The 15,445-nt window shown below is 34.8% G+C and overlaps 2 protein-coding genes across 3 annotated transcripts; one reads left to right on the top strand and one right to left on the bottom strand.

The window, feature by feature from the left end:
- The first annotated feature begins 810 nt into the window (after window positions 1-810).
- Window positions 811-4,495, top strand: LOC136227660 (L-galactose dehydrogenase). The gene is made up of 5 exons (XM_066016386.1): window positions 811-1,136; window positions 2,036-2,264; window positions 2,355-2,654; window positions 3,632-3,760; window positions 4,185-4,495. Exons 1-5 carry the CDS (start codon window positions 955-957, stop codon window positions 4,314-4,316), a joined length of 972 nt encoding a protein of 323 aa, XP_065872458.1. The 5' UTR covers window positions 811-954; the 3' UTR covers window positions 4,317-4,495.
- Window positions 4,496-5,394: 899 nt separating this feature from the next.
- LOC136226689 (probable protein S-acyltransferase 23) lies at window positions 5,395-12,849 on the bottom strand. Of its 2 annotated transcripts, XM_066015313.1 has the most exons (13): window positions 12,375-12,843; window positions 12,082-12,222; window positions 11,451-11,563; window positions 10,460-10,539; window positions 9,926-10,089; window positions 8,908-9,046; window positions 8,720-8,819; window positions 7,788-7,839; window positions 7,100-7,177; window positions 6,881-6,979; window positions 6,397-6,475; window positions 6,137-6,285; window positions 5,395-5,848 (listed from the first exon to the last, which is right to left on the bottom strand). In XM_066015313.1, the coding sequence occupies exons 1-13, from the start codon at window positions 12,621-12,623 to the stop codon at window positions 5,660-5,662; spliced, it is 1,632 nt and encodes a 543-aa protein (XP_065871385.1). In that variant the 5' UTR covers window positions 12,624-12,843; the 3' UTR covers window positions 5,395-5,659. The 2 variants fall into 2 exon arrangements, with proteins under 2 accessions (XP_065871385.1, XP_065871386.1); XM_066015314.1 differs by lacking the exon at window positions 6,137-6,285 and having other exon boundaries at window positions 5,705-5,848; window positions 12,375-12,849.
- Between the last annotated feature and the right edge of the window lie 2,596 nt (window positions 12,850-15,445).

The raw sequence follows: 15,445 nt of genomic DNA, 5'->3' as shown, positions 1-15,445 counted from the left end.
TTAGTAAATGGGTTAAATATGTAAATGGGCATCCCATTTAACCCAGTTTTGTAATTTTTCTTTGTTTTTTTTAGAGTAAATGAAGGTTAATGGAAACGTAAAAAATTTTTAAAATTTTTTTTTTGTCTATGCAGAGTAAATTTAACATTCATTCTCCTTCATACTTAAACTCCCAAATAAAATTAAACATTTAACCTAATTTACATCCTATAAACTTTCAAACAATATTAATTTTTAACTTTCTTTTCCATCACTTCCCTTCCCTTTCCATTACCTCCTTTAACTCTCACATTCCTTAAACCCTAAACTCCCAAATAAAGGCTTAAGAGTATCTCCAACAACCTGGAGAATGAAAATTCATCTTCAACAGTCTCTTAGTGGCTCCTTAAATCACTAAGAGCCTATCTCCACTTCTTAGTGCCTTCTAACTTCATTTTTTATTAATAATTTATTATTGATATGTCTCTCTCATCGCACTATTGGTAATGTAATAATAAAAAATAATCTTAATAATAAAATAATAAATAAGGAGTGAATATAATATTGTTGGAGATAATATATCTTAGCTACTCTTAAATCACTAAGAATCAATTATTTATATTATTTTTAGAAAGCTCACTAAGAGTTTTTTGGAGATGCTCTGAGCATTAAGTTTTGTAACATTGTTGTTTATTCATAAGTTGGAGTACCACATGCATAATTAACCTCCGTTGTCAGGAGCGTTACAAACAGTGAAGATGTCATGATGTCATCCACCAACAATTTATATTGGCAAACAGTGTTTAAATCCAACAAACAAACAAAGGCGTTACTGATTCCCTGCTAAAACTGTACTCTCTACCAATCACCATTTTCTCTGTCAGGAAACTTCCTTCCGTTTTCTGACACACACTCCCCAAGCTCACTCTTTTTAAGGGAATCCGGAACAGAAGCCCCGGTGCTTAACCAGCTCCGATGGCATCTCCACACCCAAACCTCGAGCTCCGACCTCTGGGCAACACCGGCCTCAAGCTCAGCTGCGTAGGATTTGGGGCTTCCCCTCTTGGTAGAGTTTTCGGCCCTGTCTCTGAAGATGAAGCCATCGCCTCCGTAGCTGCGGCCTTCCGACTCGGCATTAATTTCTTTGACACTTCCCCGTAAGTCATTTCCCTGTCTCTTCTCTAATCTCCAGATTACATTTGCCTCCAATTTTGAAAATGTTTGATTAGTAAGAACTCAGAAACCGCCAGTACAACAATTGAACTAGAACTTTGACTTCCGAGATTCTCAATTTCTGGAATTTTGGGTTGTATAAGTATTTTTTATGATTGGAAATGAAGTTGAGAAATTGAGTTCCATACTTCCAATTTATTGTCATGAATGTGTCAATGAGATGGAAAATGGAATTGCTGCAACATATATGTGTTTTCTTAAAATTTGAAATTTTGTTCTCTGTTACTTTGTTTAGTTATGAGTACATCATATCTGGCCAAGAAAGCAGTATTTATTAACTGAAAAGAAAAGATTTAGTGCTATACTTGTTAATCTTCATTTGTTTCTTTTGCCTGAGATGAACTTTCATTTTTAGTACCAAAATAAAATGGATTAGGTGGTTTTTTTTTTCCTAATAATTAGTTCCTTGAATGTTCAAGCAGCTATGCTAACAGCTCACATTAGTATATTTGCTGATTACCTGTATTTATTTTTAAAATTATTCTTTGTACATGCACAAACTTTTGCCAGTTGGCCTGACAGGTTAGTTGAATATAGGGAGATGTCTTGTTTGTATACATAGGAGGCAATTGATTCTTGTATGTTGTAAGCATTGTAGTTAAATTAGAATTTAAGAACAGAATGAAAAAAAAGTTCAAAAATATAAACAAACATCCCTGTGACTATGGAGATGAGGACTGGGATGGGGGTAACTTTTGCCTGTAAAATAATCGGTAAGCCATCTCCACCTTGTCCTGTTCTCATACTATTCACATTGCTAGTTTGATGAATTCAGCTTATTTCTTGTTTGGTTTGGCTGATACTTCTCTTTCTTCTTTAAAAGGTATTATGGAGGAACATTGTCAGAGAAGATGCTTGGCAAGGGACTTAAAGCCCTAGGAGTTCCTAGAGATCAATATATTGTTTCAACAAAGTGTGGGCGGTACGTTGAGGGCTTCGATTTTAGTGCTGAAAGAGTGACTAAGAGCATTGATGAGAGTTTGGCAAGGTTGCAGTTGGACTATGTTGATATACTGCAATGCCATGATATTGAGTTTGGGTCTCTTGACCAGGTCATTGGTTTTGTTGCAGAATAATTGTTATTTCCTAGTATTTATATTGCAATATTCGGGTAGTATTTAAAATGTGGTTTGCAATGACAGATTGTAAATGAGACAATTCCAGCCCTTCAGAAGCTAAAGGAAACAGGGAAGATTCGTTTTATTGGCATAACTGGACTTCCTTTGGAAATATATACATATGTACTCGATCGAGTTCCCCCTGGTGCAGTTGATGTGATTCTATCATATTGCCACTACAGCATCAATGATTCAACACTGGTGGACTTAATACCTTACTTGAAGAGCAAAAATGTAGGTATAATTAGTGCTTCACCTCTTGCAATGGGGCTCCTTACAGAGAATGGCCCTCCAGAGTGGCATCCGGCTTCTGCTGAGTTAAAGGTGCGCTGTTCCCCTGCAAAGATCTATTACGTTCTATTTCCATGTTATATTCCTAGCAATACTAATAGCTCAAAGCCGATATTGTCAGCTTTTTTTTTAGACTGATATTCTCAGCTAATGATCAGGTTATGTGAAGTGAAGCATAAATATATCTCTTCACCCATTTAGATGGTGCACCCATCTACTCCTACTTTATGAGAAATTTCTCATTCACCTTCATGTAGACTTCCAGTGCTTTTAAGCTATAAGTTGTCAATCTTAGAGCTCCAACAGTACCATAGAAAACTGTAAACTTGCAATTATGGAAGTTGAAATCTAACATGATTTATCATTGCTAGAAAAAGACCCAGCATCGAATGCTTTAGCATCCGAAACGAACTTTATCTCACCTTTGTATAAGATAAATAGCAACTGAATTGCCAATTTAAGATGATGCTCGATATGGATATCTTCAAATTACACCATGTTGTACAAGGCACCTTGGTGAGCTGCTGACTGACCGAATAGAAGATCCATTAAGATCGGGAATGTTAACACAGATTGAGAGCCATTTAGAGATTGAAACCCTGTTCTGTCAAATTTCAAAGCTGCTTCCTTAAACTTTTGCTTTTAATAAGGGCAACCCTTTAAGGGTTCAAGCAGCCAGGGAAATTTCATGAAATGAATTTGTTATAGAGAAATCATCACATATCTTGTGTTAGTACTTTATTGCTATCTTTTTTTCTTCTTTTCCAAAAGGACTTCATTAGTTTACTTAGGCGGTTGTTTTTAGTTACCTATTTGAGTTATGCACACACATATTAAATGAGAGGCTTCTACTTTCATTTATGATTAACAGATTAAGTTAAATTGTGAAAGACTAGTGGTAAGTTACCGGTGTAAGTCATACATCTAATCTAGAAGACTCACCTTTTTCCTATTTGAACATTCTTTTGCCGAAGTAATATCAATCTTGATTCGTGTTTTTTCTTTTCTAGTCTGGATGCCAAGCTGCTGCTGCTTATTGTAAGGAGAAGGGAAAGAATATATCTAAGTTGGCAATGCAATATAGTCTGGCAAACAAGGATATCTCCACAGTACTGGTCGGCATGAACTCTGTTAATCAGGTTATGATTTATAATGTCTTAATTGCCTTTGTTGATGCACAACCATTGTTCTATATTCAGTTTTTAATTTTTATTGATACTTTTACTATTTCAACGGTAAAAAGATATATATGTTTACGGTTTTATAGTGTTTAACCTGCTCCTTGAAGTGCATCACAAAAAGAGAAAAGTAGTTTGTTCTCTATTAAGATCAACACAAATAGATCAGCAGCTCTTATGCCCTTAGGCTACAAACAGACCATTATTAAGACTGTAACTTAGGCCATCCACTCCCAATGTTTTAGATACAAAATTGAGAGCTGAACAGCTACCTAACTGATCAAGCACTCATTTTTACATGAACTTTTATGCGATTTCTGCTGATGTTCACCATGAATGATTCTCGGTTTTCCGTTTAGTGATAGAAAGTGTATTTGAGTATCAGGTTGAAGAGAATGTTGCTGCTGCCACTGAACTTTCAATGTTTGGTAAGGATCAAGAAACACTAGGTGGGATTGAAGCCATTTTGAGTCCTGTGAAGAACCAGACTTGGCCCAGTGGAATCCAGCGGAGCTGATCTTGTTGTTGTTGTTTCCTGGTTGTATTTGGAGTGAAAATGTTATTTTCATCGAGTGCCTTGTCTAAAATCAGTTTGTCCTTCTTTCAAGTCTATTTCGTAGATTGAATAAGAAAATCTCCAAAATTGCAGAAAATAAATGGCATATATCTCTAGTCCAGCTTTTATTTAGCAGAACACCAATTCCTCAAAATATAGTAGGGTGACATAATCCCTTGCATTTTCTAATTTATATGAAAACATTCTCTTGTCCAAGTATGGACTACAGCACTAACTAAATAATTAAAATCAAAGAAAAATAAATTAAATTAAACAGATGGATTGGGAGAATGATGTTCTCATTTACAAAACAGAGTTAATTGCAATAATTTGTAAAATTTTAATTATATGCATATTTAGTTTTTGAGTTAAAGTACTTAAAAACCTTCGAAAACAAAATATTTAAGAAAATTTAAATGAAATTTAAATTTTAATGTTTTATTTAATATTTAAATAATGATATACTGATTTTACAGTAAATAGTTATAGGTTAATTGTGCACTCCTGCCTTCATGTATCCAGAAAAGAAATCAAATCAAACATAGAACCAACAATAAGGAAGAACTTTCTCTGGTAAAAAGATTACATAAACATAATACACTGTTACAACAAGCACCAAAAACAGCGAGTTGTTGCGTGTCACGAATTCAGCTCGTGACAAAGTTCACAGGGCAGCTTACCATTGGCCTTTAGTAATGAATGAGCGAGACTTCAAAAGTTGGCATGCAAATTTACACCCCCAACAGCCCCTTTTGTGGAGACTTACCGGAGCACCCCTGAGCAACCTGTCTCCGACCCGGGCAATGGTAGGAACTTCCTCATTCTTCCTGATTCTTGACTCACTCAACTCACCCGCAGGTAAGGTTGTATGACAACGAGAGAGAAAGCAAAAATATAAAATTGAATTGGCAAACAAGTTTATTTTGGGTTAAATTAAATACAAGTTTAAGGGTTAAACTGGAGCTCATAGCCAAATTCTCAGAAAAATATTATGAAGGACGTCAAACTCGGGCATAAAAAGAGAATTAAAATAAACAAATAAATAAAAAATCTTCGAATCCCTTTAATTAATATTGAATGCATCTCTTTCACTTTTCTTAGTTAATGACACAACACGAAATGGTGAAGAAAGAACTTAACTTTTTTAAATATCCATTTCTATCTCCTGGTATCAAATGTACAACAATGATTGCTGTATCACATTCATCTATATCAACATCAATCTTTGATGGTCAGCATATGGACATTTTTTAGACTGACCTTGGCATGGGTTCACCTATCAAACAATTGGATTTCATCACATTTTAGTCCGCAGCCTGCTGTAACGGTCGCCAAGCTATTTCTTCGTCATCTGTGTAGCCCCGTATAAGAAAATCTGCACAATTCTTTAGCCAACCATGGTTATACGGATTCCGAAATCGCCCATCTGGTCCTTGAAGATATCCATATCGAGCAGCATTTGCAAGTTCATTTGTTGTGATATTACGAGCTATCTGTACAAAATATTTATTACAAGGAAAATAAACCATTAATACTCCATTTTGACACTACTTTTACACAAAAGAGAAAGATTATGCAAGTCATTTATTGTTTATCAAGGTTTTGAGCTGTCTTGCATATATCGCGAAGTATTTCATATAATAAGTAATCTACTTTATGCCACATGCCAGCATCAGCATATCTTACTACCTCTAACCAAAACTAATTAAAACTGGTCACATTGTGATAGGCCAGATACCTTAATCGAAAATTTTAATAATTCATGTTTTTCAGTCCATTACCTGGGAAATTTGTGCTACGGTTAAAGTTGTGGCAGCAAGCAGAATAAATAAGTCTAACATCAAAAAGACAACAATGCCGGGATGTTGAACTACTAAATATCGAATCCATCTTTCTTCTGCACGCATTAGGTGCGCAGCAGTCCAAATCCCTAATGTGAACAGAATAAAAATGAATTCACAGATAAAATATAATTGGTGATGAAGATTGGTCATCCATATAGCACAAGTAGACAAAGGAGGTTTTTCAGCAAGTAGCTTACTTTGGACTGTAATGGCAGCAGAAATGAAAGCTGTTGAGGTTCCCAAGCATACAAAAATGAAGAAATCTCGCTTGTTCCTCTGAGAAATATAAAATGAAGAGAAAACGAGGAAGGGATGAGAATACTAAATCTAGATAGCAATGTCACCTATAGCATCTTGATCAAATAATATAAAGGAAAAATAAGATTGTGCGGGAAGGCATTCAAAAAGTGTTCTAAAATAATAATATAAGTGCACGGGTGCACAAAAGAAATGGCAATGATCTCCATGAGCATTTTGCTGAAAATAAATTCCACAAAATATAGCAGGTGAAATCATCTTTTGCATTTCGGTAGCAACTATGTATGTAAACATAATAACATCCTTCCGGAAAGTGTTCAAAAAACAATTGAAACAAAGAACTAACAGTTAAGAAAAAGTCATAACCAAGTTAGGGAACTACTAGAACAATAATAATTTAAATTACGAAGCTCAACTTCTTACCTTGCCTACACAATTAGAAATCCATGGGCAATGGTGGTCAAACTGCTCCACACAATGTTTACATGCAGGGCAATGTTTGGATCGTACTGGTCTAATTATCTGAGGAGAAAATAGGAAACTGACGAAAAATTAGGGATGGTATCTTAAGCCATGTATGAATCTTCAGTAAACAGAATGTAGCATCACTGCCATTATCATCATTCTAAACAAAAAGCCTACCTTGCATGTAGGGCACAGTTGAGACCAATTACCCGTCCATACAGAGGTATTGTTCAGATCAATATTAAGTAAAGGATCCTGCATATCAGCAAATGTAGCAAAAATAAAATAAAAAGCTTCAATACGCTAGCCATGACTATAAGATTAGTAAACATAAAATCTCAACATCAAAGAATGATGCACAAAGATCTCCAAAATATTAGTTTTAGCAGTTTAAAAAAGTCGGATAAAATAGGAAACAAAATTATGCTACATCTTATCAACCAAGTCGTGATAAGAAATACATTCATGCATGAATGCAAAACCATATGGATTGTGAAAGAAGCAAGAAAAAGAAGGAAAAGGGAGATCCCAATAATTTCCACTGCTAAAGATTTTAACCATGTAAAGGTAATAAAATATTATTTGTTACTTATACATATGCGAAAGAAAATTCACATTCCTTCCTTAGCCGGTTAGCCCTCTCTCCCTTTCCTCCCTATGCAACCATGAAGAATAAATATATGTAAGTCTTTTATGCATTCATTCTTTCCTAAAAGTTGAAAAACCAAGAACCTATGTCAAGGGGGAAAAACAGATTTTGACCAGGGAATGGATTGAGTGCTTTCCACAAACAAGTAAACAGTGAACTCGAAAACATTCTATAATAACAAGAATTGAAGACGGCCACTTTATGGAAATTGCATACCTCTACATCTCTACCCAGATCTTCACGTCTCTTGATAAAACCTGGATCTTTGCTGCAGGAAATAGTCAAAAGAACTTATGGATTGGAAATACTATGATTAAATATATACAGGACTGGAATCAAGCTGCAGATACATGATAGAATTTCATTCAGCAACGCCGATAATGTGAAATAAGTGGATGCAGTAATATGCAGCAGAAATGGAAACTCAGTTTCAAATATAAAAAGCAAAACATTTGCCTCGAACAACTTTTAGGTTATAATGTGTAGCAGTGTGCACAGACATATGGGTCAAATAAACATCAAGCACTTAACAAACAGTTAATGTCCTAATGGATAAAAAGGGTAATTATGCAAAATGCACCAAGTTCATGATACCATAAAAGGCCCTGTTACTCTTTCTCTGTGTGTGCACATGTAAGTGCATGCATTCTTCCCAGTCAACAAATTTCAGATACAAAAGACAGAAACAAGTGTTTTTCAAGGACAGGACTTGAAAATTTCAGCATATTCAAACAACATAGGGTATGAACAACAGAATCATAAGCCAAATGAATTTCGTAATCTACTTTAGCAGATCATATAAAGAAAAATATAGCAATTGAAAACGAGAAATGGTGAAAATTGATGTTCAGCAATATACTAAGTTGGATCATTTCAGCCTAGTTTTAGGTCAATATGAAGTTCTATAAGCAACTGAAAATGGCTGCTGCTGATGATATTATATATATATATATATATATTATAGAGAGAGAGAAGAGAATTGAAACCCAGTAATTTATATGTTTCTTTAGTTAATGCCCAAAACTCGCAACTACGCAAAAGCAAAAGAAAAAAAAAAATGGGCCAAAGCAAAAAGTAAGAAAAAAACTAAGATCTCATAGATGGTACAAACATTTGCGATAAACAAAAGTAGCAGTTCATGAAATTACCTGCTACACTTGTAGAACATGACCAGTGAGAGAACAGATAGAGAAAGAGCAATCCATCCCCAAATTCCAACAGCAGCAGTTACCTTTGGCAGATTTGGAGCTAGAATGACAGCGAAGATTTTAATCATAATTAAGAGGAACATCCCTCGACCACCAAATTTAAACCTGAAACACAGTATCTTACTTACCTGCAATAACTGAGTTCATAAAAAGGAACATACAAATGATCATAATACTTAACAAGATCGGAGCATAACCAGTGGCACCCATCTTCCCCCTGCAAAATTTGTCAACCCAATGCTTTCCTTGCGCTCGTTGTACATTAGACTGCACATTGTCAAAACAAAAAGTGGAATTACTTAAGCACGTAGAGATAGTCTAAGATCATGATTTAGGATTTCTGCACAATTGAATTCAAAATGAATTAGACCAAAAATTAGGCATGCTGGATATCATTCAATGTGAAAAAATTGGGAAGGCTGTAACTAAAATTTCCTAGTCTACTCAATAGAACAAACTAAACATAATTCTCCATAATGGCAGTTGCACTGATATATGTCAAATTGACCATACCACCACATGCATGCCTAAATAAACAAGTTTCATCTAGAAGTCCCCTCTCCTTCTTAGGGAAGACTTTTTCCCTTTTATCATGTCTCCCTGCTATCTGAAATTCATAGTACTTTTATGGATATCGATGGATGGTTGTGATGTAATCTCACCAAAAAAGGGATGATATTCTTTTCAGTCCATGGAAGATAGCAACTTACCAAAAGAACAGGGATATATCAAAAGTATTCAATTTTTTCTGTATTACTAAATAAAACCAAGAAACAGAATTAGGAAGAAGTTGAGGAAAGGAAGCTACCAAATGCACTATTATTCTGGCACTGGATCAATATTCCAGTATGAATGACAAAGTTCGACATCTAAATTCTAAAATGCATCATTATGTGAAATGTTAGAAACTTGTAACGCCTGTTTTTTTGGACAAGAAAAGAGCCAGGACTACAACATTCAACAGTAAATTATTTGTATCAGCATACCACGATCAAAGCATGATTAGTTTCCGGACCAAAGCATTCATATAAATTTGTTGGTTACTCTGATTGAAAATCCTTATAGGCATCCACATTGACAAAACTTGGATCAGAGTTCACATAAATTCAGTTCTTAAGGGTAATATTATCAATTCAAAGTACCTACAAGGAACATGGCGACATTCTGATAACCTTTATCTTTTGCAAGTTGAGCTGGAGTCAATCCAGTTTTATCCTTCACTGCCAGTTCCCGCTTTGTGCCAGCATGTACAAGCACAGTGCAAGCCTCTACATTTCCTGCTAATGCAGCCCAGTGCAATGGTGTGCAACCTGATGCCATTGGACATTCAAAATTAGCATAGCTGTTAAGATGAAAAGAAAAATGTCTTTTTTTTCTTTTTGGCTTCAATGCAGGCATATATTTCTATAAATTTCCTTTCATACAAAGGGATCTCTTGGAGTGATATCCAACTTGAAACATGGCATCAAAAAAAAAAAAGGTAACTTCACACATATTGACTCACACAAAATGAAATAAGCAGACTGAAAATAGAAACATAGATAATTAGAATGTATATACTTAAGGCGCTCGGTGATGACTACACAAACCCATATCCACAGGAGTTGTAAAGCATATAAGCTTTTAAAAATCACATATAAATTAACCATAGGCAAAATAATATATACTTCACGTGCATACCTTCTCTATCTTGTCTTCCTTGGCTTGCATCTCGAAATAATAGCAATCTGACCGTGTCTGCATAACCCTTGTATGCAGCCCTGGTAAATAACATCATGACAATAAGCTTTTCTACGGAAGCATTCACACTTTTTGGCACGAAATATATCCCCAGATCACAACTCATATAATAAAGTTTTTCAGTAGCAAAATCATACAAGGAAGACATGCAAATTAACTATTCACTAAATACATTATTCTTCAGCGAAGAATTCAAAATATTTCACTATTACTGATAGATTCTAACTTAGGACTGCCATTCATAGTACACTGGACATAATAAACAAATAAGACAAATGCCAACATCACAAAGATAACAAATTCTTCACAGAAAAACAGAAATGGAGAACATTTGCAAATATAGCCTATGAATTTTGGGGCAAAATGAATTGAAACAAGAAGCAGCCACAAAAGGAATGAAAAAACACTACCAAAAAAGGAACTGCAAAAACAACAGTTAAATGTTACCATCATCACAAACAGTCATGACAATTCTTGAAGCATCCCCATTGAGGTAATAACAATATTTCAGCCCAAATATATCAAATATGTAGCATAATGTCTCCTATAGCTATGTAACTATATTATAATCTCCAAGTAAATAAGCATAATACATTAAGCTTCAATGTTTGAACCCTCACACATACTTATATCAAGGAGTCACTTCCAAAATCAGTCAAAGTGTAGTATAATACAAGAAAATCTTTCATTGATGTCCTCGTATAAATTGCCATCTTGTCGGAGATTTGGAAAATAACATCTTAACACTTAATTTATGTTGTTTGGCCACTTATAAGAGGACCAAATTGCAAAGAAAATGAAACAGAATATGAGAAAACGGTACCACAGAGTAACTGTACACAATTGTTTTACAATTTTCCAGAAACATCATGCAAAAACCAATAATAATGTAATTATTATAAACCGCTTAACCCATCGAGTTTGAGCATACCAATGGAGAGGGCTCCTTCCTTCATTATCTGGTGCATCAAAATCAGCATGGTACTTAGCAACAAGGTGATTTAAGAAAGCTGTTTGTCCATACTGAGCAGCAATATGAACTGCCTGCAGCAGAGAAATTAAAATTTGAAGGATGCATTTTTAGCATTAGATGACTAACAATAAGCAGAACTAGGAATATGACCGCAACATTACAGAGATAAAAAAAAAACTATAAAATAAGTTGAGAAATTTTTATGAAGGTTAAATATTTGATAAGAAATGCCATACAAGAAAAGGCCTTCAGCCTTTCTTTTTCCTTTTTATATTCATATAGCTTTTTTCACAAGCATAAAAATGTGCTTTTATAGGATCGGAGTACATGATTTCAGAATATAGAGAGATGGGAATTAAGTCAGCTATAATCAATTCGACAACAGCTGCAACAAAATTAAATGAGATAATTCAATAATTTCAAGTATGCATAATAGGGAGAGTAGGACAAGCTTGCAAAATTCAATGTTCAATAAACACGAAGGAAACAATAAATGAAATTGGGTGCAATGCTAACAACATAGGGCCAAGGAAGAATAAGGACTAATTTATTGCAATGCAATGAGAACATCAACTAAAGAAAAGTTTACCCGATAACCATTTAAATCGGCTGCCTCAACTCGACCTCCATTTTGCAACAGCACATCTGCTACTCCTGTTGATCCTCTAACTGCTGCCCAATGCAACGCCGTCTGCAGCCTAATATCAGTTGCATTTACATCACCCCCATGCTACCACAGGCCGCAGCACAACAGATATAATAAACTTAGCAACCAACGCAATCCCCATAAAAAGCAACAATAACTTTTAAAAGAAATGAGAACGGATTGATTGAACTAATGCATTCAAATAAAAACATGAAACATCCAAACATCCAAATTACCTCGATTATGTATTGTGCGATGTCGGGGAAGCTATTGAGAGCAGCCCATTGAAGAGCGTAATAGCCATTAACATCATGGTCAGAAAGAGAAGCACCGTCTTGCTCAACAAATTTCCGCAATTTCTCTAAATCTCCGTAAGCAGAAGCAGAATAAACATCGATCACAATTGGTGCTTCGCCATTGGGACTATGCTCTGGCTCTTGCACTTTGGATTCTGATGATACTACCTCGATCTCGGAAGATGCCATGCGTTTATTAGGAACGCATGCAGAGAAAGTAATTCAATTAGGGCGATTAATTAATGGAGGTTTAGGGTTTACCGCCCTAATTGAATTACAATCAAAGCTTGGTTCTTTCTTGCAATTGACAAGCGAAGCTCCTATATTATTTTTCCCCTTCTTTCTTCCTATTTCTGCGGGTTACATGGACAATAGGCTGTCTCCATTTCACGAAACTTCTTAACAGATCCAACTGAGTTCAATTGACTGGTTTTTTTTTTTAACCAAAAAAGGAAAACTAATTTTTATAAAAATTTGTGTTATTTTTTCTTTTAAAATAAGCAAAGGTGCATCACAAGGCTACAAGACACAAAATCGGGGTAAGGAGACGTCCACGAGCTTGTGCTCCAAAATCTTCCTTAAGTCCCGAGATGCCTTTTTGAGGATGTGCATTCCAAGGGGTATAGAACATGTATAGTTGGCTAGCCAATCCGCACTTCTGTTTCTTCTCTGTGGATGTGGCGAAAAGCAATCTCCAACTCCTTACCAATAAGATGCACAATGGCCCCACTAGAGAGGCGACATCATTGAGGGAATAACATGTCGAGAAATAAGGTCGATATAGATCTTGCTATTAACTTCTAAAATGACTTCTTTTTTTGTAACCTAGCGACCAAGCAAGTCTCAAGCCTTCCATAACGCCTTGTGACTTTGGCTTAACCATTAAGCAAATATCCACATTCTTAGCAAAACCTTGAACCGGTCACTTTTGTTATCGCGAATAAGACCGGCAACCGTAGGTAAGAAAGAGCTCCCTTTAACAGCATCATCTGTATTGAGCTTGACCCAAATGGTTCCCAGAGGACTCCACCCAACCAAAATCTCTTTTCTAATGGGTTTATGCGTACTTGGAGAAAGACTGATTACTATAAATGATGTCATTAACAGTCACATTAATGTTTTTCACAATCTCCATGCTAGATCTCTTATACTGTTGGAACATAATAATGTTCCTATTTTTTCATAAATGTCAACAAATAACTGCAAAAAGAAGATATCAGTCGTTGTAGGAGCACCGATTTCCTAGACTTAGGTTGTCATAGAACCATTTAATTTCGTTCAAGGCGATAAAAACCCAAAAATTATTCTAGGAAAGAATTTGAAGCCAAATTGAACGCGTCAAGGGGTTGTCCCTCAAAACGTGGATAATGGATTCCTCATAAAGGGAGCAGATGGCGCAAAGGTCTACTGCATCAAGATGTCTTCTCTTTCTCTCCAGGTTTGTAGGTAGATTACTTTTCATAAACATCCAAAGGAAACTACCGCTTCTTTGGATCCAAGGCATTTCCAAATACACTCGCAACCAGTGGCGGGGCTAGGATTTCATATCTGGGGGGGCTAATTTTAGCTAGTGGTCGGATGTGATTTTCTAAAGCGGGCTGGACAAATTTTTTTTACTGTCAGCAATGATAAAACTGTTTCGTTTTAGTGTGTTAACTAAAGAATTAAAAATCTCCAACGTGAAAAGCGTAGAGATATTTAATTTTCTATAAATTCAACTTTGTAAAATGAACTGTCAAATTAGTAAAAAAAATGTAAAATGTCCATACTACGATTTATTGTTTCGATTTAGGAAGTTGTGTTAGTGGAGGTTGTGTGTAAAGGGAAAAAAATAAAATTAATTAATAACAATGATAAAAAAAAATTAAGAGAGGTTGTGTTTAAAGAGAAAAAATAAAATTAATGAATTAATAACAATGATAAAAATAATAATAGAAAAAAATAAAAACACATTTTGATTTAAAGAGGGATTTAAGGAAAAAAAACTATAATTGGTTAAAAAAATTGAGGAAACAGTGGTTCGAACATGGTACTAGAGGGCTGTAAATAGCTTTTTAAGCTTCACTTTACCATTTAAGCTAACTTAAATTTATGTGATGTGATCATGTCCTATTCTATAAGTCCTATTTTAATTCTCTTAGGGGGGCTTCTCGAGGTTGGACTAGTATTCTTCAGGGGTGGTGCCGGAGACCGGGGGGCTTCGGCCCCCCCGAGCTCCGGCTGTCTCCGCCCCTGCTCTCAACCTCTAAGCACACAAGTAAGACCTTCCTCACGAATAAGACCATAGCAGACTTGACTGAAAAGCGGCCAGAATTGGTTCCAATCGAATAACATTGATCAGTGCGCTACGAAGGATTATAAGGTAGAGTTGCGGTCAACAAGTTAATGCAATCATGAGGCATAAGATGTTGAATAAGATCTCACCTCCATTGACCTCTTTCATTGACCATGACGTACACCTTAATCTAAATAAGGTGCCCACTGATGGGGCTTGTGATAAACTATTTGATATTATTAAGTCCTAGTACACTATTTAAACATAATATAAATAATTGATTATAAAAAAATATATATATATAATTGATTCTTAATCATTTAATACTTAAAATGCATATGTCCTCTCTAATAATATTTTACACACTTCTTATTTATTTTTTATCATTAAAAATATATATATTGTTATATTTATCAATAATAAGAGGAGATGGACTCATTAATAATAAATTATTAATAAAAACGAAAAAAAGAAGGGGATTACGAGAAAAATTCTCCTCAATAATAGAGAAAAAATAGAGACTTGCCAAAACTTAACACATAATCTTAAAAATATAATATTTTATTTTCTTTCATCTACATCACTTTTTTTACAAGAAATACTTCAATGCTAAGCAACTCTAAAAGTTGTTACTATGGTCTCACAAATTATTATTTTATGTATAATTTATTTTAATTATAAATACTATCACATTAAATGATAGAATAATTTAATATTTAATTCTTGTTAAAAAAAA

Source organism: Euphorbia lathyris, chromosome 4 (genome assembly GCF_963576675.1).
Source record: "Euphorbia lathyris chromosome 4, ddEupLath1.1, whole genome shotgun sequence".
Taxonomy (NCBI): domain Eukaryota; kingdom Viridiplantae; phylum Streptophyta; class Magnoliopsida; order Malpighiales; family Euphorbiaceae; genus Euphorbia; species Euphorbia lathyris.
The sequence above is the reverse complement of the archived record's forward strand: the minus strand, read 5'-3'. Positions and strand labels throughout refer to the sequence as shown.